The following is a 22,164-nucleotide window of genomic DNA, read 5'->3' as shown; positions in this document are numbered from 1 at the left end:
TTTTGGATTAAGCTTCGAATTTGCAAGAACTGGATGACTGAGAACCTTCACAGACTTTTTTGCATGTTGCTGTCCTGCAAAAACAAGCATTAAAAGGCCCACATGACTTTGCATTTTGACCTTCAAAATCTGAAAAACAAAACTGATTTAATGACCAACAGGCTTTAATTCAGCAGGTTTTTATTCTCTTATCAAGCCGGCTCTTATCAGCCTATTGGGGATGAAACACCTGCATGTTAAAACTACACGCTCAGATGGCCATGACTGCCTTGTTGAATCCCTGCAGGGCATCACAGACGAGAAAGGTCTAATTTAGCGTGTTAGCATGATGTATTAGCATGCAGGAAATGGAAAGCAGATGAGGAAAAACAGAAATACTCAAGTTCCCACAAACTGTTGTTTCGTTCTCTAAAGATGAACTAATGGATTGATGTATGTTGATGAATGTACTGATTGCTTTCATGGATCCATTTACAGTGTGTGTGTGTGTGTCTCATATCTTTACCGTAACAATGGTGTAGTGGTTCGGGAAAGTCTTGCTGGGAAAAGCCGCCTGCATGTACGGAGCCGACGTTCCACACGTCTCTGTGACGTGAAGAGAGGAAGAGAAAACACGTCAGCTGATTAACGAGCGTCATGTTTTAATCACTGCCACACTGTGGGCTGGATAGACTCATTCTCACATACACACTTAAACACACATTCAAATACAGATCCATGTCAAAATCAGGACAGTTCTGCCTACATTCCAACCAGGAAACAGTTATTCACGCACTGATCTGTTCTCTCTCTATCCTGGCTTTCCTCCACTGGCCGTTTTAGAATTGATATTAAGATTATACTGATCACATTTAAAGCCTGTTTGGGTCTTGCCCCGAAATACTAACTCCTTATGAGCCATCTCACGCCCTTAGAGAGTCGAGGCTTGAATCTAAAGGTGATCGTGCTTTTGCCGTCAGGGCCCCTCTACTTTGGAGCGACCTGCCTGAGGAGACAAGGCTGCAGAATCAGTGACTTCTTAATCTCTATTAAGTAGGCAGGGGGGTGGATTTTCCTCTACAGGAAGTGTTCTGGTTTCCGTTTGTAGTATCCTTGTAGCCCGAGCAGTATTGACCAGGAAAAACAGTCTGTGTGGAGAGCAAAAGCAGGCGATACCATGACATCCATCAGCTTCATCTGACAGCGATTCAGCTTCTTATTAATCTCTATAAACAGACATCTGATGTAAGCTCAGCTAACAATCTGTTCTAGATCTAAAATTCAACTTGAGATCAATCCCCTTGACGCTGTCACGAAAGCTGTTAGATTTCTCGACTTCCCTGAATGCATCAGAAATGACGGCTCCGATGTCTCATTTAAAAGAAGTGTTCTTCTCCTCTTGAGGACAGACCTGACAAAGCTTCATGTTGTTCCTGATCTGCATCATGATGTTGTTATTTCAGCAAACTGAAGAGCCGTTAATTAAAGTCGATCACAAGAGAATCTGTTTCTGTTTGGGCTTCATCCCGCTGAAACTGAGACTCAGCACAGACAGATGAACGGGCGCTCCTCCGGGGGATGGGACGAACCGAGAGATGACAGCGTTTATTTAGCAGACACATCTGGAGGGAGAATTTAGCTTCTCGAGCTGCTAACTGGACTGTAAAGCACAGAGAAGGAAGTCTATCGCTGAACGCTGGCTAAACCGGACATGTCCAACATGTTGCGTTGCCCCCAGAGGATGTATCGCCTCAGACGAAAGCCGATTGGTGACTCCTTAATACTCACTTTTACAGACTTTCTTTTACGTGATGTGTCTTTAAATGCATCTTCAAAATGCTTTTATTCCATTCATCTGTTCCTCTAATGTCTTTTCTTTATTTACTTATTATTCTTAAAGTTCCAAACCTTTTTATCTGTTTTTATTTCCTCTTTATTTGTATTTATTCTTGTTGACCTTTTGACCTTTTTGCATTGCCTTCTTGCCTTCTGCTGTATTCTCAGGACCACTCTCTGTTTGGTCTGACTGCTGTGATCTTTCCGAGATCCTGTCTTTGCTTTGTCTGTCAAAGCACTCTGAAAACATCCGTCTCTATTGCCAAGGTAATTCATCCCCCCCGACAGGTGTAGCTTATCAAAGTGCAGATCAAACAGCGTGACTGTTGCACAGGTGTGGCCGGAGGTACTCTTACAGATTATGTTAGGGAGTGAGTGAGCTTTCGCACAAGTTCTGCACTTTCACGTCCATAAAAAGAACAAGTGTGAGCAGAAATAAGAGTGTTGCATTCTTAAATCGTTGTGCATTGTGAAAAGCTTTCTCGACAGCCAGGAGTGCAGTTTTCTCCTGCATGAAACCTGCTCCTGTTTGGCAGCTGAGTCGGGAGTTTTTCTCAAGTAGTTCTTCAAAGGCAGCCGGACTTGTTTTGTCTTGAAGGTTTGCTCCATCATCCAAGAGGCTTCTTAAGTTCAGGAGTGATTCAGAGGCTTCCTCAGAAGTGAAATAACATCAGGAGCCAAAGACAAGCTCAGCTGTTTTTGAGCTTGTGTGAACTATGAAAATCTTTCTTGTGTGACTCACTGAGAATCTTTACACATAAGACAGAAAGCCACAGAAATGCTGAGCAGTTCGAGCATGCACCACGAAGAAAATCCTTAAAACAGCTTATCTGTATGCGTCAGCTCTACTGCACGAACAAGTAAAGCAGGCGAAAATGCACTGTGACCGAGCCAAAGTCGGCCTGCCAGCAAGGAAAATCTAAAGAAAGGTCACCATAGAGGCCTATAAGAGACACATTATTATTCTACACTCAGGACATGAACATTAAAGGCAGGATAGCATCGTGTGTTTGACACTAACTCAGTCTGTCCAGAACCGGGATGATGCGGCTCCATTGCTTCATGTATTCAGCCCGCAGTCCGTCCAGAGACACGAGGAGCAGAGGCTGCCGCTTGAAGCTACGGCAGAAACACAGTTCAATCAGGAAGAGGAGATTAGACATGCAGAGAGGAGTTACAGAGCTGCAGCCACAGGATAAAAACAGGAGGTTTGAAGAAGACATTTAAATCAGATGAAATGCTGTTGAAAAGGAGCTTTGTGAGAGAAATGACCTTTTTATACAGCATTGTTTCATCTTTTTACAGGGAAAAACGACTGCAGATGGGCGGGTTCACACCAGCCTTGTTTAGTCCGATTGAACCGAACCCTGGAACATTTGTCCCCTCGGTGCGGTTCGTTTAGGTGGTGTGAACGCCGGAATCAAACTCTGGTGCGGACCAAACAACCGGATCATGGTCCGCTAGAAATGACTGGCCTCGGTCCATTTCCAAACGAACCACGGTCCGCTTTGATTCTGGTGACTGGTGGCGGACTTAAGGTGGGACCAAATACAGGAAACAAACTATAAAGCTGTGCTTTGCAGTGTTTACAGGTGCTGACATTTGCAGAGACACGCAGCGAGATGAGCAGATGACAGACGTGTGGGAGCGATGCTTGATGAAACATGATAATGCGGAGGTGTTCAAACGGTTCAGTGAAAAACTAAAGGAGAACTGAACTGTAAAGCAATGTCGGTTAAAAGTAAAACTTGCGATCGTGTTGAGTGTGATTGATCAGTGTGCTCTCTCACTTTGTTAACTGAAGCAAGTTTTCCCACGTGGAAATTCTGACCAATCAGAGAGCAGTTTCCTCGCGCATCAAAACTTTTGGTCCGCTGGTCAAAGCTGCCGTGTGAACACAAACCGAACTCGCGGCAACATGTGACATTGTAACATTCTGGTCTTTGATTGGGACCAAACAAACGGACTTCAGGTGTGAACGCGCCCTAAAACAACTGCTGTAACGAGAGCTTAGACATTTCTAGGACTGCTGTTTGTTTGGCTCTGAGTTTGTCTTTCTTTGCAACAAACAAGAAATCAAATGTGTTCTCTATAGCTTTAAATATTCTATGATACACACAGCTCAATGTGTAAATATATGCACCACACGTCAGTCAATAAACAGCATCCAGTCTTATATCAGACTTTTATTTCTCTTATTAATCTTTCACACTTTTTTTTACCAATCTGTCGTCACATTTTCAAACTTGGACCACAATCAGAACATCTGTCTGTTGTTGTCACAGAAAATGGAGTCAGTTACCATCATTACAAGTAATGGCATAGTAAGCACAGGTAAACACCTTTTAGTTATTGTAACATACAGTAAGTGTATACTGAGATATTCTTACCCTGCAGGACACGTGGGAGTCGTCAGGTTGTCGCACAGGTCGTCAGCCCACTCTCTCTCTCCTGCAGCAGGTTGGAAAAACACAGACTGTGTTCAAGGTTAATCCACATTTCAGGATCAAAGCATTTAATTCAAGTTTCTTTTAAGGGAAAGTCAAACATTTCAAGCATCAGATACATTCAACAATCATGTCTGCGTCCTTCACGCGGCGAGGAGAGTTTGAACAGGACTGCAGCACAACGTATTTATCCCCAGCTTTTAAAAAAACGAGTTCAACCAATAGCAGCAGCTGAAAAATGTCCCTAAAAGTCTAGTTTGTTGCTTGAGTCTAGTCTTTATTAAACCAACAAACAGACAAAGATCAGACGAGCTCCAATCAAGGCTGAGATCAGTAACATGCCCGTGTGCGCCTCTTGTCTTAACCTACATGTTGCATGTGTGTGGTTATGTAACCGTAGCACTCCTCATTCACCTCAGCTGTGACCTGTCTTATCTCACTTATCTCCATATATGTTATCTGTGCTGTCCTCTCTTCACATTCTCACCGTGGCAGACATTGTTGTAGTTTGTGCAGCAGTCTCCTGCGGAGAGACAGTCGTCGGAGCAGTGACATCTGCTCTGACTGAGCCTCTTCTCTCCACAGCGCAGCTTCGTGCACCCCCACTGCTGGGCTGCAGGGAGAACATATGGAGTTAGGAACCTCAACTACAGATAGAAAAGATAATTTAGGATTCAATGGAAGTTGAGCTAAAGTGCCACAAAGAGACTGGAGCTTCAGAGATTTTGCTGCTGCCCTGAGAGACGTGCATTGTTACAGACAGTTAAAGCGATTAACAGCGTCTCACTTGGCACAGTGCAGATGTCGTGGTAGTCGTAGCAGCAGCTCTTGGTGTTGGAGCAGCCCACATCACACCTGCAGCCGGGTACATCCCCATCATAGGGCTCGTAGCATCGATTCCTGCAGGACGCGTGGGGGACGACTGGAACTGAAAAAATAAATATTTTTCCTTCATTTTTTTAAGTAATAATCTGAAAGATTTTCATGTAAATAAATGTCTGTTAAGTCTCTATCTATCGCCCAATGAGGTAACACAATGGTGACTGAGCCGATGGCCCACTGATGAAAGCCTTTGCATTTGCAGTATATAGTTTTATTATGGGCTGGGCGGAAAAAATCTCAAGCGGCGCCCAGTTAGTGACGCGTTTTCCATCAGCCAGCAGTGGTTGGTCTGCCAGAGAGGGTAGGCGGAGCTAAGCGGCTGCTTTTCCGCTCTCTGCAAGTGTTGCGAGTAAACAGTAATCTACTATGGCTGAACAAACAAAGAAAAGATGGATGACTACAGATACAGCTTCAACAAGAAGTGAAAATCCAAAGAAGAAGAAACAAACTCGACGCTCAGATGAAGCAAACGGAGCCGACCGTGGACGTCACACATGCAGCACTGTCTGGACATCTGGGAAGTGTGCGCCCGCAATTACCGGCACATAGGTGGCGCCAAAGAGAACAAAATCTTTGAGATTACAACTTTAAACATAAAACTTTAAGGCATTGAAATTTGCTCCTGAGAGTTTTGAGAAGGTGGAAAATGTTTTCATTTTGCGTATTAAGACAGTGAGGCTAAAGCAACATTACACGACTGTTTTACCTTTACATAACAGCTGGAAAAACCCTGATCTTGTCCGATATTCTCAAGACGTGTTGTTCAGATGTTCAGAGGCGATGAGGACATTTACAGAGGAAGCTAAGAAGAGCAAGATGGTGACAAAGCAAGAGGCCGGAATAGGGCAAATCTCAGACTGGCTTTGAATCATTCTGTATGCACACGCAGACTATAGAGGGGGCAAATCTCAAATGGTTGGTGTCGATCAGTGCACAGAAATACACATCTCTCTTATCTTAATCTATCTTAATCCATCTGATATCACTGGGAAACAAATGTGCTCTGCGTTCAGGTTTCAGTAATGTCAGGGTTATTTTTGGCATCATATTACGTGTCAGGCTCACATGAGACCTCAAGGAGTGGATCGCCTGCAGACATTGACTGGAATATTCAGCATATTCTGAGGAACCCTCGTTAAATAATTAACATTTACTCGTGATGTGGAAGCAGCCCCGGGGTCCCGTGATTCACATGAGAAACAGGTTGCAATAAAGGTCATACAGGCCTGAAGCATGTGACACAAACATGCATCACACATGTAACAGCTATAAACCCGTTAAACACTGAACAGGCAATAAAACATGATCTGCAAAATGTCACGAGGGAGGACCGACCTGTTTCTCTGAAGCAGCACTCAGACTGCAGGAGTCCGATTTAAACATCAGGTTGGATCAGGAGAGGGGAAGAAACTTTACCAATGTTTTTATCTCTGATCGTGAAGATGCACAAACTACGAGATATGAAAACAATGGGGCATCACTCACAACAGGATCCATGAGATCTTATATGATCTCACAGCAAAGCAGGAGTAAGAAACAAGAGACTGCACAGCTTTGAAACACTGTCAGCATCTCTGCCTCTCTTTTATTTGTCCTGCTCAGAAGTACTAATGTTATCTTTAATATTCAACATGTTGGATTTCATGGCCCCTCGAAAGGTTAAAGATTGGAGACTGTAAAATCCTTACCCGACAATCTGAGGGGCTTTAGCCCCACATGTTTTGATCCTAGCCCCGAAGGACTTGACTTTAATGTACTGTCGTGGAACAGAACTTTAGCTGTAGTTTCAATTGTTATTGGGGGCGTGATAAAGCTCTGCACAAGCATCTGTCATCAAGAGGAGAAGCAACAACTTCTAAAATGCTCGTTTGTTGAACGGAGATCGGATCGATCATTTCTGATGCATTCGAGGGAGTCGGGAAATCTGAACGGGTTGTTTCTGTCCGTTTTGGCTCTTGTGTTTGTCCTACAATCTGGCACAGGGCCACAGATCTTTGGGCCATGCAATTAGTTGTCATTTATTAATAATCACCTGATATTTGTATATGTCACCTGTTGTTTGTCACCGAGATGTCTGCAATCGAATACTGTCAACAGCTTTAACAGTAAATAAGTGTCATAGTTTAATCAAATGAAGAACATTATATCATTTAAATCAGGGGTGGCCGACCCTGCTCCTGGAGAGAGTGTGTGTGTGTGTGTGTGTGTGTGTGTGTGTGTGTGTGTGTGTGTGTGTGGTTAATAAGAGAGTTGGCATTTAGCGGCCTGATGTCTGACTGGTTTGGATAATTACACCAGGAGAGAAAGCAGGAGCCGGGACTTTATCCGCCGCGCGTGGGAGTCAGAGCGTGAGAGATTTGTTATATCTTATGAGATGAACAATTTAATTATGGCCACAAATTCAACAACCCCTACAAGGTGTGAGATTAGCGCCAGATGTTTTCAAGTCCTAAGAACGCCCCATGTCAACACTCAAAATGTGACTGACACTAATGACCTGCGTTTCTGTGGCTTGTTTTCCCCCTGCTGCCATCCCATGACTGGCTTCAATTGGCAACCCTTACGCACCGGCAGTGACACGGTGTGTGGTCATTTCTTGAAGAGACAGACAGAAACATGCAGACTTAAAACATTTAACAGCGACGAATGGATTCTTTGTACATGAATCTCTGATTTTCTTGACTCACAACAACGCGGATGAGTCAGGAAACATTAGTCATGGCATTTAAAGCATCTTGAGTTTGACAACTGTGATATTAATGATCAGAGTGAACCAAGTGTGAAAGGGGAGAGGGGTGATCCGTGTGTGACAAATGCTGTAGTAAAGTGTTACAGTAAAACATGAGTCTGCATGTGGATGTCGCTTTGTTTCAACATGTGCTGCTCAGTGAAAATGTTTTGTGTGTGAGCGTGCAGAGACATTTATGCATGTCCGTGTTTGTGTGTGTGTGTGTGTCTGACTGCACCTTTGTCTCGACATTTCTGCAAGTCCAGTCCAAGACCGAGTCCCAGGCCGAGAATAAGGGTCACAATGGAAACAGCCAGGACCCCAATCTGTGACACAAAAACACATTCCCTCACATGAGCAAACATCCGTATCTGTGAGCGACGGAGGAGTGTGTTCTCGAGCTTGTCGAATGGCAGCCAAAGAAGAAGTGCCCAAGGTTTATATCAACAACATTATAGTTTGATTACAGACAATCTTCACTGTCCTGCACACTCACAGCATGTCAACACTGCGGTTTATTGTCTCTGTAGCAGCAACAGTTTCTTTTATAGGCTTACATAACCTAACCTAAAGCTGCTGCAGTGCGTGCTGCATGTTTAAACCCAGTCTGTAGTTCATCCAGGCAATAAAAATGTTGCAATCATTCACAATCATTCCTTCGATGACATTCTGTCATCGAAGGAATGATTGTCTCTTTTTAATTAGCATTGAAACAAACTGCTCACTGATCCTGTCTGACTTTGAATAGCTAACTTTGAATTTGTATGAATTATTGACCTGCAGAATCCCAGACTGAAGCAATTATAAAATGACGTTCCAGGAGTCAGGGTGTTTTGCTTTCGGGGACTTAATCACCGAAATAAGTTCTGCCAATCAGATCTTTATTCACTATTTCCAACAACAGAATTGAAAGCAGATTGCTTTTACATCTGTGTGTCTGTTAGCAATATGCGTTATAAAACGTCCTTCCCTGCTCTGTTACTTGTTGACAGGCGGCTCCTGAACTAATTACCCGCCAGAGTCATTTTATTCCAGTGAAAATAAATAAGAAAATAAATAAAGAGGCATTAACTGGTATAAAGACTGCAGCAGATTGTTGCACCAGCTTTACATATGACTTTAATTAAATTATAGTGCAAAGTGCACACATAAACCAGAGTCTAAAGCTGGCTGGTGCTGCTGTTTGTTGCACAACTCCTATACCGAATGATTGGCAATGAAACAGCGAAGAAGCTAAAAGAAACAACAAGAAACGTCAGCAACGAAACAGGTACATAAGCAACGATAAAGCATGATGATAAGATGATGTCTGTACTTCCTTAATGTGCAGCTTGTTCAAAACAACAGTGACGGGTTAGTGAATGGAGGAGCTATTGTAAACATTATGTTTACCTCTTTATTTGTTTTGTAGCAGACTTAAAACCTACTCAGGGCTACCTTTAAGATTTAAGTTGCAACTTATGCCTACATTTGAACTATTTTACATGCTTCTTAAATGTAAGAAGCATGTAAACCCCAGAGCAGTGTTTGACATGATGTTTAAACCAGGCTGTTAACTCACAGCTGGTGCAGCCCAGTGCAGATGTGCAAGGTAATAACAGCTCTGCGGTGCACGCTATTACTGAATTCTAAAACTATTCTTGTCAGTGTGTGCGTTACGTAATCCGGATTAGTCACTGTGCCTCGGGGATGAGTCTGATAAAAGCACAGTATACGTTTCATGAGGACAGAGGTGCATAAACACACTGCTGAACAACCTTTAAACTGAAAACACTTCATGCATCTGTTGGAGCCTGTCTGATACTGACTGTTGCGTTATGAAACTTTTAAGTCTAATTGCTTAAGGAAGTCTGCATGACTAAAATGTTTTGAAGTTAACACGTCCTTAAAACTCAAGCAGCTCCAGCAGTTACCCCCTGTAGTACTTGTACCCCCATTTGAGAAACTGTTACAGACAATGATTGCCATGTGAATTCAAAGTGTGGTCTGTAATTACTCTGCTCTTGTGTTCAAGTTCGTCCCCTATGTGCTCATAATTCAAGTTTTTGCATAATATATCAACCCTGTCCTCCAGAACCTCCACTGGTTCCTTGTTCCTCAACGCATCCAGTTCAAAGTCCTCCTTCTCACCACAAAGCCCTCCATAACCAGGCCCCGTCATACCTCACAGACCTGCTCCACCGCCACGCTCCCTCCCACAGCCTCCGCTCCTCTGATGCAAACCTCCTCTCTCCGCCACTCAGAACCAAGCACCGAGTCTGGGGTGACAGAGTTTTCTCCATAGCTTCCCCCTCCCTCTGGAAGTCTCTTCCCCAACACATCCAAGACTGCAAGACGTTTTTAGAACTGCTTTTAACCTCTGATGATTTTTTTTAATTGTTTTTAATAGTGTAAAGTGACTTTGAGTACCATGAAAAGAGCTATATAAATAAAAAGTATTATTATTATTATAATATAGACATGTTCACTATGACTGAAAAAGAGATTCATGCTTTCTGCAAACTTTTTATAGATGCATCAATATTTAAAAAGCACACTTTAAATTAACTTGTATTGATTGTAGAAAAAACTAACTCAAGCAGGCGGCCTGTAACCTCGTGTCCTGCATTCCTCCATTACTATCATTTCAGATATAAAGGCGATACTCACACAAATCTTTTTGTTCGACTGCTTCCCAAACCCCATCGCTGCTCTGAACGACACACAGACAAAGTGAATCACAATCCTCTATGTGTGGAAACAGAGATACCGCAGCAGTGACCTCCGGACTAGGTGGGAACAGCGGATAAGTAATTGATTAGCAGAACGGCGAGATAACCTCACGTTTCTGTGTTTTCATTCTGTAAAACCGCAGATGACGATACTTTTCACACCTGTTACCTGCCCACAAACTCACCTGGCACACACGAGATAAGGAGGTAGCTAATGGAGGTAATTATTAGCTATAACTCTGTGTACATGCGGCCACGGTATAGAGATTCAAACTGCCGATGTCAGACAGCCTGTTACTTTGAATATCAATAACAGCTGATAACTCTGAGATATTGATTGCTTTATTTGGCGTGTACGGAGATTAAACTCGCAGATTAAGGGCTATCAAGGTGTTAAGATGATGTCTGAAATGTTGACAAATGATTGGCTACCCGTAGGTGAGAATTTCCCTGTAACAAAGTGGATTGGATGGTGCAGGTTACATCAGGAACCTTGAGGTTGGAACTATGACGAATTACTTTATCTTGATTAGCTGTAATTATATTATAATTATATTAAATCTGGACTTTGGGCGCTGGTTTGGCTCGGTTGGTAGAGCAGGCGTCCCATGTATAGAGGCTACAGTCCTCGTCGCACTGATCGCAGGTTTGACTCCCGGTCTGCCGATCCATTTGGTGCATGTCATCCCCCACTCTCTGCTCCCCACATTTCCTGTCTGTCTTCAGCTATCCTATGAATAAAGGCAAAAAAAGCCAAAAAAAAAATCTTAAAAAAAAAAAAAAAAAAAAAAAATCTGGACCTTTGCCCTGAAAGATAGCCTTTGATTGTCTCTGGCTGCAATAAAATGGAGCCATATGAAGTATGAAGCAGTCATATCTATCACTATTTTTGCTGACAATGGTTCGTATTCTTAGTCTTTACAATTTGTAATGAATTTTGTCTTTCTAGCCAACCTAAAACTCTGTCAATCTTTCAGTTTGATACCAAAGAATTTGTAGGTTGTATCCCACTTACACTTGGAAAACAACACAGTTCTTACAAATACAATTGTAATTTAATTCAATACAAATGACTTATTCATGCACTTCAATAAAAACGACAAATCATGCTCTCAACTTAGCCGTTCAGTCACAATATCAATGCCATCGATTTAGCTGAAGTTTAACATGATTGTAAACAATATTAAATCATATTCACAAATGGTTAAAGGATATCAAAGAAAACACAACATCATATTTGTGTTATGCTCTTTGGAGCTTTATTATGCTGTTTATTTTTAAATGTTAGCATGCTAAATCCCATAACATGCTAACGCGATAGCCTGAAAAAAGCATGGCAATCCTCCAAGCTCAATTGACAATATAAGTGTGGCCCAATTTTGCCTTTAAATCATCGCTGTAACAATATCAAAATAACAAAAATACAACAAAACGCAGCAAAAACTATTTTTTAAAACTGCCTCCACCATCATTACAACTCACAGGTTTAAGTACTGTTAATGACAGTGGCGTAATGTCACTGAAGCAGTTCACAGAGTCCTCAGTGTGTAACTCTTTGTATAAAAATATTCTCTTTAAGATTAAAATTTTCAACAGATTAATAGAAAATTGGTGGCAAGTTAATATTCAGGTAAATATAGCCGTTAGCTAAACAAGCTAGCTCTGGCTACTTGTTCTGGAGGTCTTCCAGGACTCAAATTTACAAGATTTAAAAAGCTTAAAATGAGATACAGAACCTGAATTAGTTTGACATTAAGCTAGCAAATTGTGTCGTTGACTTAGTGTTATATATAACTTAGACAAACTGTTGGCGTGTCTACTGGGTTAATCACGTTAGCTCACGTTAGCTAGCGAACAAGAGTTAAGTTAGGTTTTTTCGGTGTTGAGGGTTTAGTAAGTGGGTTATTATGTGGTTTTCACTCTTATTTTAAATGGATTCAAACCTAAATGCTTACTGTAACTCATTCATTGGCCACTGAGCACTGTACTGTGGCCCTTTGTGCCTTTCTCAAGGGCACATCAGTGGTAAGGAGTAACACATTTAATACAATACAGTCTATAACAGAGATTAAACAGGGACTTTCACTGGTTTATCTTTACCCAGGTTGATTTATTACCATTAGCGGCTGAACTTTACAGCTTTGCAAGTGAGGGGAACTCCTGAACCTAGGCTGTAAAATAATCACCTCATGTATTATCTGCCCTTTAATAGTGATAGCGCCCTGTGAGCGGATGCTTACCTTGGAACTGTATGTTGATAATTGTTATATTATCAGGGAAAGCTGCCATATTCAATAAAAGACTCTTAGCTTTAGAAGTTTGTAAAATAATATTTTCTTTGCAGATATCATATAAATGAATAAACTGATGAGTTCTCTTGAGTTAAATAAATTATTTTTCTTTGTTCTTTTAGACGTAATATTTTAGTTAGATTTAGTCTCATCTTTACATTCACACTTTTGTCCCTGTTTTGTTTCTTAAAGCTGCAGTAGGTAAGATGGCGAAGAGAGCAGACTTTGCTTCAAAATGTGAAAGATTACCACCTCTAGGTCCCTCCTCCGCTCTCTCCGCGGCGCTCAGTCCTCCCCACAGATGAGCTGTCATGCACGTGCAGACTGGTAACCACAGCAACTGAAGAAGCCAGATATACAATGGCGGACACATGAATAAAAACGTGAAATAACAACAACCGAAGCCGTTGTATTACACCAACAACACTATCGAAGCAGATACACATCAAACCAGCGGAAATCAGTGTTTTTACTGTGAATGGTAATCTACAGCTAATTCTATTTGGCAAAACCACCAGCACTTAGTTTGCTAACAGAGACTGTGGAAAAAACAGAGCCAACTAAGTAACACACTGATGTTGTGAACATTTAGCCGTGAGAGCACAGGCACACAGAACTATCAGGAGAAAGTCAGAAACGGTAAGACTGCCTGGGCACTTGATAAAGATATTTTCAGCCACTCCGCCATGAAACAACAGCAGCAGCAGCGGAAACAAGCTAACGTTAGCCCGACTGCAACACCAACGTAACATCACAGTAACCGCAGACATCTTAGCAACGTGGATACGTGCTTTGAAAGCAAATACAGGAGAAATTAAGCTGGGGTAATTACCGGTCAGTATCACTTTTTTATCCTTTCAGGTCCCATAGCTCTCTCCACCACAGAAATGCCGCTCCAGTGTTTATGCTTGTTTTGTTTCTGTCTCCCTTCAACTCTTTCTTTTTAGCTTGCCTTTTCCTCTTCTGTCTTCTTCGGTGTTGTCAACGGTCTTTGTAGCGTAAGCCTAGTTGGCAATAGAGGGATGGGCAGTTGGTTCATTCTCGTGATTGTGTTTTTTAGCCACTGTGGACACAAACCGGCTGACGCAGCACACGCTGAAGAAATTGAGCTTGACCGTGTGAGCATGCGCGGAGGAGTGGTGCTGCGCAGCGTGTGATTGACAGGAGCCGGAGAGACTGCTTGGCTCTGATTGGTTGTTGTGGTTCGGGAGCGTTGGGTTCATGCAAATGCCAGTAGGAGCAGTAGGAGGAGCCAGAGGAACATGCTTTTTTTCACAGATTATCTCTCTCATGTACTATTGCATGTTTAAAGTGACAGTTTGAGCAAATATGACAAAAAGTTAGTTTTAACAATGTTACCTACTACAGCTTTAAAGCCCAAGAAAGGTTCAAACCAAGCCACCAAGACTAAACTGTTTATATCTCGAATGGAAAAGTTGCTCAAACGTGACTGAATTGCATCTCTGTGAAATAAATAGTTACTCTGCTCTTTTTGCTGCTTTCTGTGTTTTTAACGTTCCCTGCAACCGAAATGTGACTCCTGGAATGAAATTATTTCCAGGCCTGTGTTCGACAATACTGTTTCATATTTCACTCTAAATGATGTCTGGCTCTTATTGACTTTTGGCAAATGCTTAAAGCTCCTTAACAGGAATCATCTTGTGATCACCTCTGCTGTTTCAACTGCTTTACTGAGGCAGCTCATCTTCCCACTTAGCCTCACACTGCAAATGTGATGACAAATCTGATCAATGCAAGGATTTAAATAATGACTGAAAGTGTTTCCTGTGTGGACAGAGATGTATAGGTGCTGAGTTGTAACAGGAAAACTGTAGAGAACCTTTTAAACCCTGCAGGCATTTGACCAGAAGGTTGCCAGTTCAATCCGAGGACAGTCGGGATAATTCTGCACAGGGAAAGTGAAGGAGAACACTGCCATCCCTCAGTATTACCACTGATGCGCCCTTGAGAAAGGCACAAAGCACCAAACTGCTTCAGGAGAGTGCTCAGTGGCCAATGAATGAGTTACACTCGGCACTTATGTTGGAATCCTAACCTGAATACATTCATGGTTAAAGAAATTGAATGGGATTGAAAGGTATAACATCATCTCCAATAGACACACTGTTTTGTTCTACGACCTGAAATACATCAGTAAATCAGACGCTCCTTAGTGTTGAAGCTTTACATGTCATAAAAAGAAGGTGGCTGCTATAATGGGCCCACTAAGACTATGCAGGTCATTGGGGGGGGGTTAAACATCATCAGCTGCACACGGACAAGTTGAAAATTGGTGGTGGTGACACTGAAGTCGTACAGCAATGCTGCAGTGTTGTGTATGCTACTAAAACCGTTAGCTGCACGGCTAACTTAGATTCGTAGATTGGATACACTTGCTCTAAGCTGTTACACCAAACGCCCTTACAGGCCTGGAGCACTTCCGTTGTGTCGAGCTGATTTGCGGAACACGCGCGCCAGAATAAGTTGCGCACTGTTAGCTTTCTCTGATTGGATGGTCAGTGGACAACGTGGAGGCGAGCTGATTGGCTGGTTAGCTGAGGCGCTAACTAACAGTCAAAATTCGTTCTTGCAACTTCAGGGTCACACACGCACGTAGGACATTTGTGTTTCTGCATCTCAAAGTTAGGATATTGTGGCACAAGTTTTAAGTCTGTACACAAATAGTTTCTACAGCTACAAATCATTTCTGTGAGCACAACATATTTCTACACCTGCAAAACTTACTGACAAGTTCACAAAGTTGCACGTGTGAGGACACTTTTTTTTTATGCATTCACAAATGTAGATACTTGCATGCAAAGTTTCTTTACATGCACACAAAACATGAAATACAAAAAAATGTTATTTGTTAATATAAGTTTGTGAGCTCAAAATCTTTTTGATCTTTATTTGACTCAATAGTTATGCTTCAAAAATTACATCTTTCTAAGCGTAAATGTAATCATATTTTAGAGGTGTTTAATAGACTTGTTTATACTAGAGACCTTAGAACAATATACATTTCACATCACATAAAGTTTAAAAATATATATAAATGTGTCCTGAAGTCTGGCCTTTAAATGACATGATTTGTGCTTAAAACTCACTGAGAGTACAAAACTTTTGTTGGACTTGTGTTTTGAAAACACAAGCCTCCGCTCTTCTGGTTTCAGGATGTGGGAACAGGGCTGCAGGTCTCTTTCAGACAAAAGAACAGATCAGGATCCTGTGCATGCCGTATCAAGTTACACCAACTTGGAACTGGTAAAACATTGATTAATGACTTTGGCTTATTGCACTGTTAAAACAAGTCTTTCCTCGGCTGTCGCTGCAAGGCTTGTTGTCATAATAATAACTGTACAGCGCAGCATTAAGATTCCTTTCACTGGCAAAAGAAAACACAGACAACATTCAACCTATGCACACAGTCATCCATTAGGGTGAAATATAAACTATGAGTCACGCGTTATTATGGATACAGAAATATCCGACATTGTTTTGACATGTCAAACAAGGTGATTGGTGAAGAGATGACGCCTTTCAGGGGAAGTAACTGGTAGTGCTGTTTTGTGACATTGCTTGTTGCACATTACATTTGCATTTGTATGCAACCTTTATGAACTTTATGTGCATACTTATTATCTAAAAGCTTTTTTGCATGATCTGATTGTTGTTTGGGATGGGGAACACGTGCTGTCTTAAAAGAAATTGAGGAACAAATTACACATTAAAATTTACGCTGCAGTCCTGCTGTGACCTTATTCAGATCCTTTAACGTATATCAGGCGAGAAAATCCACTAGGTAAGTGGTCGGGGGCGATGGACAGGTCAAACAAACACAGGACTTTCACCCATGATACCAGAGTTCTGGGTTGACAGGCGCCCTAGAGCCAAGAACTATCTGTTCCAAATCAGCCAAGGGCCACTCTACTGAGGCTGCCCTGCTGTCGGGAACAGAATCTCTGTGATTGGCTTGTGGTCAGTCCTCAGCTCGATTGCTGCTAGATCTGTCGGCCGCCTTTGACACAGTGAACCGTCGCTCTCTCAGCCCTGTATCTAAGGATGAAGACCTACCTCTCAGGGAGATCGTGGAAGGAAGAAGTGTCCAAACTGCTCAGCTTATCCACAGGGTCAGGGTTCAAACCTCTGCAGATGAGCCAGAACGCAGCAGCATTGTCGTCAGCCCAACCAAAACAGCACACAGAACTCCACCGTTCACATCCCCACTGGCTCCCAGTCGGCGCCCGCATCAAATTCAAAACCCGACTGCTCGACTACAAAACAAAAACAAAAACGACTCCTGCCTATCTGAACTCCCTCATCCAGGCCTTCACTCCCTCCCGCCCATTATGCTCTGGCAATGAAAGGTGCCTGGACCTTCCATCACAACAGGACCCTAAGCTTCATTAACTCTTCTCCTCTGCAGTCCCCCGGTGGTTCCCTTTTTGTTTTGAGTCGAGGTTGAGCAAATATAGAAACTCTGCAGATGCTGTCAGAAGAGAAACACTCCGACCAGATTATATTTTGCAGTTTTGAACCCTCTGCAGCCAATCAGATCCACTGTAATTTGGCTGCAGAAGAAGTGACAAAGAAGCTCCAGTCATTGAGAGTTTTCCAGTTCTCTACTTCTTTTATTTGAAAGACTAAAGGAATAAACATGGCTTCGTCTACAGTTTGGCAAGCTTTATTATCTCTGTTCTACTGATTACCTTTGACGGCTAGCTATGTTAACTCATCAGTGTAATGTTATGAAAGGTCCTGACTATCTGCGTAGAGTCAAAGTGTGAACACAGGAAGGAGAGTGAGGAGATGCAGTGCTGAACTAAGTGAAGAGGAGAGCGGTGCTGTTGGTGCGTTGGATTAAAGGAAAAGGATGTCTCTTGTTTTACGGCCTGCTTCTTTTATTTGTCGTTTTTGTTGCTTGTATGCAAAATAACTGGGAGCCAACGATTCAGCAGGACAATGCTGCAACACTTCCTCATTACAGGTCGTTTAAAAATCAGACCCAGGTTCCCTTTCATTAAAACCCTTTAAGGCAGCATCAGTCTCGTCACCTCCCTGAAAAAAGCCCTACTGCACTTGTGTTTTTCTGTCTTACTACAGTTAAAGGGGACACTGGATTAATACTGTAACACTAAGTGCTGTTATTATTATCATGCTACGTAATAAATATGAAAAATTGTATAAAAATATACACCTAGAAGATCAGCTGAGCCAGAGGGAGGGAAAGAGAGATGAGAGGGATGTTTCATGTGTACGGACAAATTCATGTGTGCACCAGGGTTAGAAGTTAACTGATAACTTTTTGTTTTCAACAGTTGATTCTTCACATTTCAAGCAGCAATTTATCAAAACCTGGCAAGGAAACCGCTGGGGAAAAAACAGGAATGATCCGTCTCCTCACAGCCCTCCACTGGGATTATTTCACCTTCGAATTGTTGCCAAATGTTTGTGATATTGACGCACTAGTTTGTGTTGTTTTGTCCCATTTCAGGCTATAAAGCCACACATTATTACTATGACACTGCTGTTAGCCGAAGTTTGTCCTGACCAAGAACATGTGGTCACCCACAGAAAAAATATTCTTTGTCAACATGAACGTTGTGAAAGAGTTGAAGCACAAGGAAACGATTATCTAGTGTGTTTAATGTCTCATACTTCAGGACCTTTTGCCCCCGGTGTACGCATCATTAGTCCTCTGTGGTTATATGAGCGTCTGCTACATGTCTATGTGTTTATTGTTGTTTCAAAGAGGTTAAAATATGCTTACTGAGAGGAAACACAAGAACTTTTGGATGAGCCAAACGCACTGTTTCCCCCTGTTTCCAGCCATTATGAGAAGCTAAGCTAACCATTAGCTAACATGATATCAGTCAATGTTATTATCTTACTACCAGTTAGAAAAAAAAAAGTATTTTAAAAAGCAGACTTTCAGAGATTTTAGTCAGCCATTGACTGGCAAGCGGCCATTTCTTCGGACATCACGTTCAGGGTGCGAAGTTTAAATGTTGTCATAAAGTCGTAAAGGTTGTATTTCAGGTTAAAACTCCGTCTCCAGCTGATCAACAACTAAGAAGACAACAGAAAGTAAAAATCCAGAGGGACCTTGGGCCGTACATCAATGTGACACATATTTGATTACCCGTTAGATTCAACCAACTCCTAGTTAACGTAAGGGCTGCGTGGTGATGCATTGGTTGGCGCTGTCGCCTTGCAGCTAGAAGGTTCCTGGTTCGAGTCCCAGTTCGGAGTTTGCATGTCCTCCCCGTGCATGTGTGGGTTCCTTCCGAGTACTCCGGCTTCCTCCCACAGTCCAAAGACATGCTCGTTAGGTTCATTGGTGACTCTGAAATTGCCCGTATGTGTGAATGTGAGCGTGAGAGGTTGTCTGTCTCTATGCGTCAGCCCTGTGATTGACAGGTGATCCTGAGCCCAGGTGTAACCCCGCCTCTCGCCCGATGACAGCTGGGATAGGCTCCAGCCCCCCCCCCCCATGACCCTGAACAGGATAAGCAGTGTAGATAAGATGGATGGATAGTTAGCTTAACCTTTAGCTAGCATTAGCTTGGAATTTGCGCCTTTCCTATTGTATCGCGTAATGATAGTAGTTGGCTGAATGCTAACGTTAGCTGTTAGCTAATAGGTCAATCAAATATGTAGTTTTTATCTTAAAATACGGCCCGTCTTCCCTCTGGATTTTCCTCGTCCATTGTGTCTCAGTTGATGGTGAATTAAGAATTGGTTAGAGGATGAGAATTCCCTTCATTTATATGATCTGCAACCTGGAACCAAACAGTATGACAGCATTTCAGCTTCTCACCATGAGCTGAGATCAGAGGAAAATGGCCGCCATGTGATTATGTTGAATAGGAAAACAAAGCCTATATTGTTAAGGAGCTGAAACAAGGATTTGGTGTGTTACATGTGCATGAGGATGCAGTGAATGAACTGTCTGTAATGTGTCGTGGCAGCTGTGAGAAGTCCCATCCTGCAGTATTCCTGTGCTAGCTTATTCTCTCTCAGATTTGTTGGATAGTTTTGAATATTCCTGTTGTGATCTTCCAAACTACAACTTGCCAAACCACTATTTAAATCTTTTCAATTTTCAAAAAAACATGTGTTCCCTTTTCCAAGCACTTCTGGGGCCATTCCTCAGGAGTGGAACAACAATGTGCCGACTGTCCAGTGAGCATGCAGTGACAATGCAAAACTTCTACAAAAAAGGGGCTACATCCTGTATATGTGTGTGTTTATCTCTCTGTGCGTCTAGTCGTCACTCTCGAAGGTGTGCAGCTGGGTTTTGAGGCTCAGGGTGCTGATGTAGGTGAGGTTGGTAGAGCGATAGAGGTCCAGGCCTGTCAGGATCTCCACGTCTCGGACTCGGGCTGTATGCAGCTTCAACAGGTCCTCCACCCACTGCGACTCCTCCTCGGCATTCTGCAGAGACAGGAAGTAGAAACCACAATCACCGTGTTGCTTTTTTAAAGCTTGTGTTTTTTATTGCACACTATTAACAGACGAGCCATTATATAAAGTGTATTTTGTGTGCAATAAAATTGAATGTACATACAGATTTAAGGTGCAGTTATATCTTTAGAATGTGCATTAAAGGGCCAGTTCGCCTATTTTCAACCTCAGTCCTATCATGCTATCATGGGGAGCTAATGCCGTTATGGTAGAAAAAAATGCAATTTGGCTCTGTGCCTTTGGAGGACGCTATCTGCTTCTCCAATGGGCCCTGGAAAACCTCCACCAGACTACGTAAAACGCGTAATCTGGCGGAGGCCAGGGAGCTCGCTAAACGCTACACTTCTCGTTCAAAATCGGCAGGTTTAAAATGTAGACTGCAGACCTGAAGATTTCTCAGACGATCCACCGGTATGTTCTCGTCGTATTTCTGATTCTGTACCGCTCTGAGCCGTCGCCTGCAGTGAAAACGGTAGTATTTCCTTTCAGAGGGAGGGGCGCAATGCACGCTGGGTGTTGTAGGAATGTAGAATGGGCGAAACCACGAGCTGTTTTGTACGACTTTCTCCACAGCTATGACGCAAATTTCAAATATTATTGAACAGCAGCTTTGACTGACGGGGGCTTTTTGAAGGGGCGAGTTGCTCCTTTGGATGGGGAGTACCCGTTGAGATCATATCTTTATGCAGGCAGCTCCAGTTTCGATGCAACGTGGGAGTTTAACATTTACTGAAAAGGTCTGTTTATCTGCAGGATTGCGCAATTCCATGTGGCTCACACTGCTGACCTTAATTCAGTGTTAAGCAACCAGCATGAGGCTGTGGGGAAAACAAGCACATGAACCTGTTTCTGCAAAACAAAGTGGATGTTTACAGGTGGAGAGATGAATCAGGGAAATAAACAGTTTACAATTACAATTACTCTATATGAGGGCTCTATACACTCTGTTATAAAGACAAGCTTCTTTCAGAGGGGAGGCCCTTCTTCCTCCAAATGAATTTGAGAGAGTCACTTGTTTATTACGTTTGGACTGTTGTAACTCCTTGTTTGCTGCTTTAGATCAGTCGTCTCTTCGTCACCTACAGCTGGTCCACTTTGGTAATAAACTTTGACTCAACTTGACTTGTTACTAATACGTATAATTGGTACTTTGATGTTTTGAAAACACCAAACTACATATAACTGATGTGTAATGACCGTGTAATCATACACTATAACAACACAGTATCTGACATGTGTTTGACAAGGCTGCGGGCGTGATTCCATAAAAACAGTCTTTAGTTCCAGGGAAACCGCGTGAGCCACCGCAGCACATTCAAAGGATTTAAACTGAAGACCAAAGTTTGAGTCAGAAATCTTATATCAAAACACAAATGAGAGTCTGGACTATAAACTTTTTACTGCAGTGGATCTATTTTGATGCACAAACAAGAGGAGTGTAGACCTCTGCAGTAACACAAACAGACCAAGCGATAGAGGCGGCAGCAGACGAGCAAACCCCCTGTTCTGCAGGGTAAAATGATTTGTTAATGTCTGGTGGCTTTGAAGAGAGCGATGCAACAGCTGTATTAGTGGTACAGACTCTAAAGAAAAACGGGGCCACGGTTTAAAAATAGCGGATTTCCCCTTTAGTTATAATGAGACTAAACCTAAAGTGTGATGGCTCCTTTACGTGATCACACAGTCGAGCTTGAACACGTTGCACACACCAGTCAACACATACAAACAGGGAAATTGTTTAAGGTACAGCAGCCAATATCCATCTGGTGTGCACCCATTCAGCAGCCTTGGCATCCGTCATTTCGGGGAACAATGATGCGTCA

General features: G+C 42.5%; 2 protein-coding genes across 2 annotated transcripts in view; both read right to left on the bottom strand.

The window, feature by feature from the left end:
• LOC138608383 (venom phosphodiesterase 1) overlaps positions 1–10,557 on the bottom strand; it is a 37,443-nt gene extending 26,886 nt beyond the window's left edge. The window contains exons 1-7 of the mRNA XM_069680961.1: positions 10,522–10,557; positions 8,111–8,198; positions 5,050–5,184; positions 4,750–4,875; positions 4,206–4,266; positions 2,837–2,934; positions 506–585 (exon numbers count right to left, since the gene is read on the bottom strand). Coding sequence (XP_069537062.1) covers positions 506–585; positions 2,837–2,934; positions 4,206–4,266; positions 4,750–4,875; positions 5,050–5,184; positions 8,111–8,198; positions 10,522–10,557 — 624 coding nt within the window. The remainder of the gene's footprint in view (positions 1–505; positions 586–2,836; positions 2,935–4,205; positions 4,267–4,749; positions 4,876–5,049; positions 5,185–8,110; positions 8,199–10,521) is intronic.
• Positions 10,558–17,465: 6,908 nt separating this feature from the next.
• The window catches only part of enpp2l (ectonucleotide pyrophosphatase/phosphodiesterase 2-like), a 40,051-nt gene continuing 35,352 nt past the window's right edge, over positions 17,466–22,164 (bottom strand). Inside the window, exon 25 of the mRNA XM_069680966.1 lies at positions 17,466–20,311. Coding sequence (XP_069537067.1) covers positions 20,141–20,311 — 171 coding nt within the window. The 3' untranslated portion in view covers positions 17,466–20,140. The remainder of the gene's footprint in view (positions 20,312–22,164) is intronic.

The sequence above is a fragment of the Semicossyphus pulcher genome, unplaced genomic scaffold (assembly GCF_022749685.1).
Source record: "Semicossyphus pulcher isolate SPU_LCO1_2020_fin unplaced genomic scaffold, fSemPul1.0.p SCAF_5, whole genome shotgun sequence".
Classification (NCBI taxonomy): Eukaryota; Metazoa; Chordata; class Actinopteri; order Labriformes; family Labridae; genus Semicossyphus; species Semicossyphus pulcher.
The sequence above is the reverse complement of the archived record's forward strand: the minus strand, read 5'-3'. Positions and strand labels throughout refer to the sequence as shown.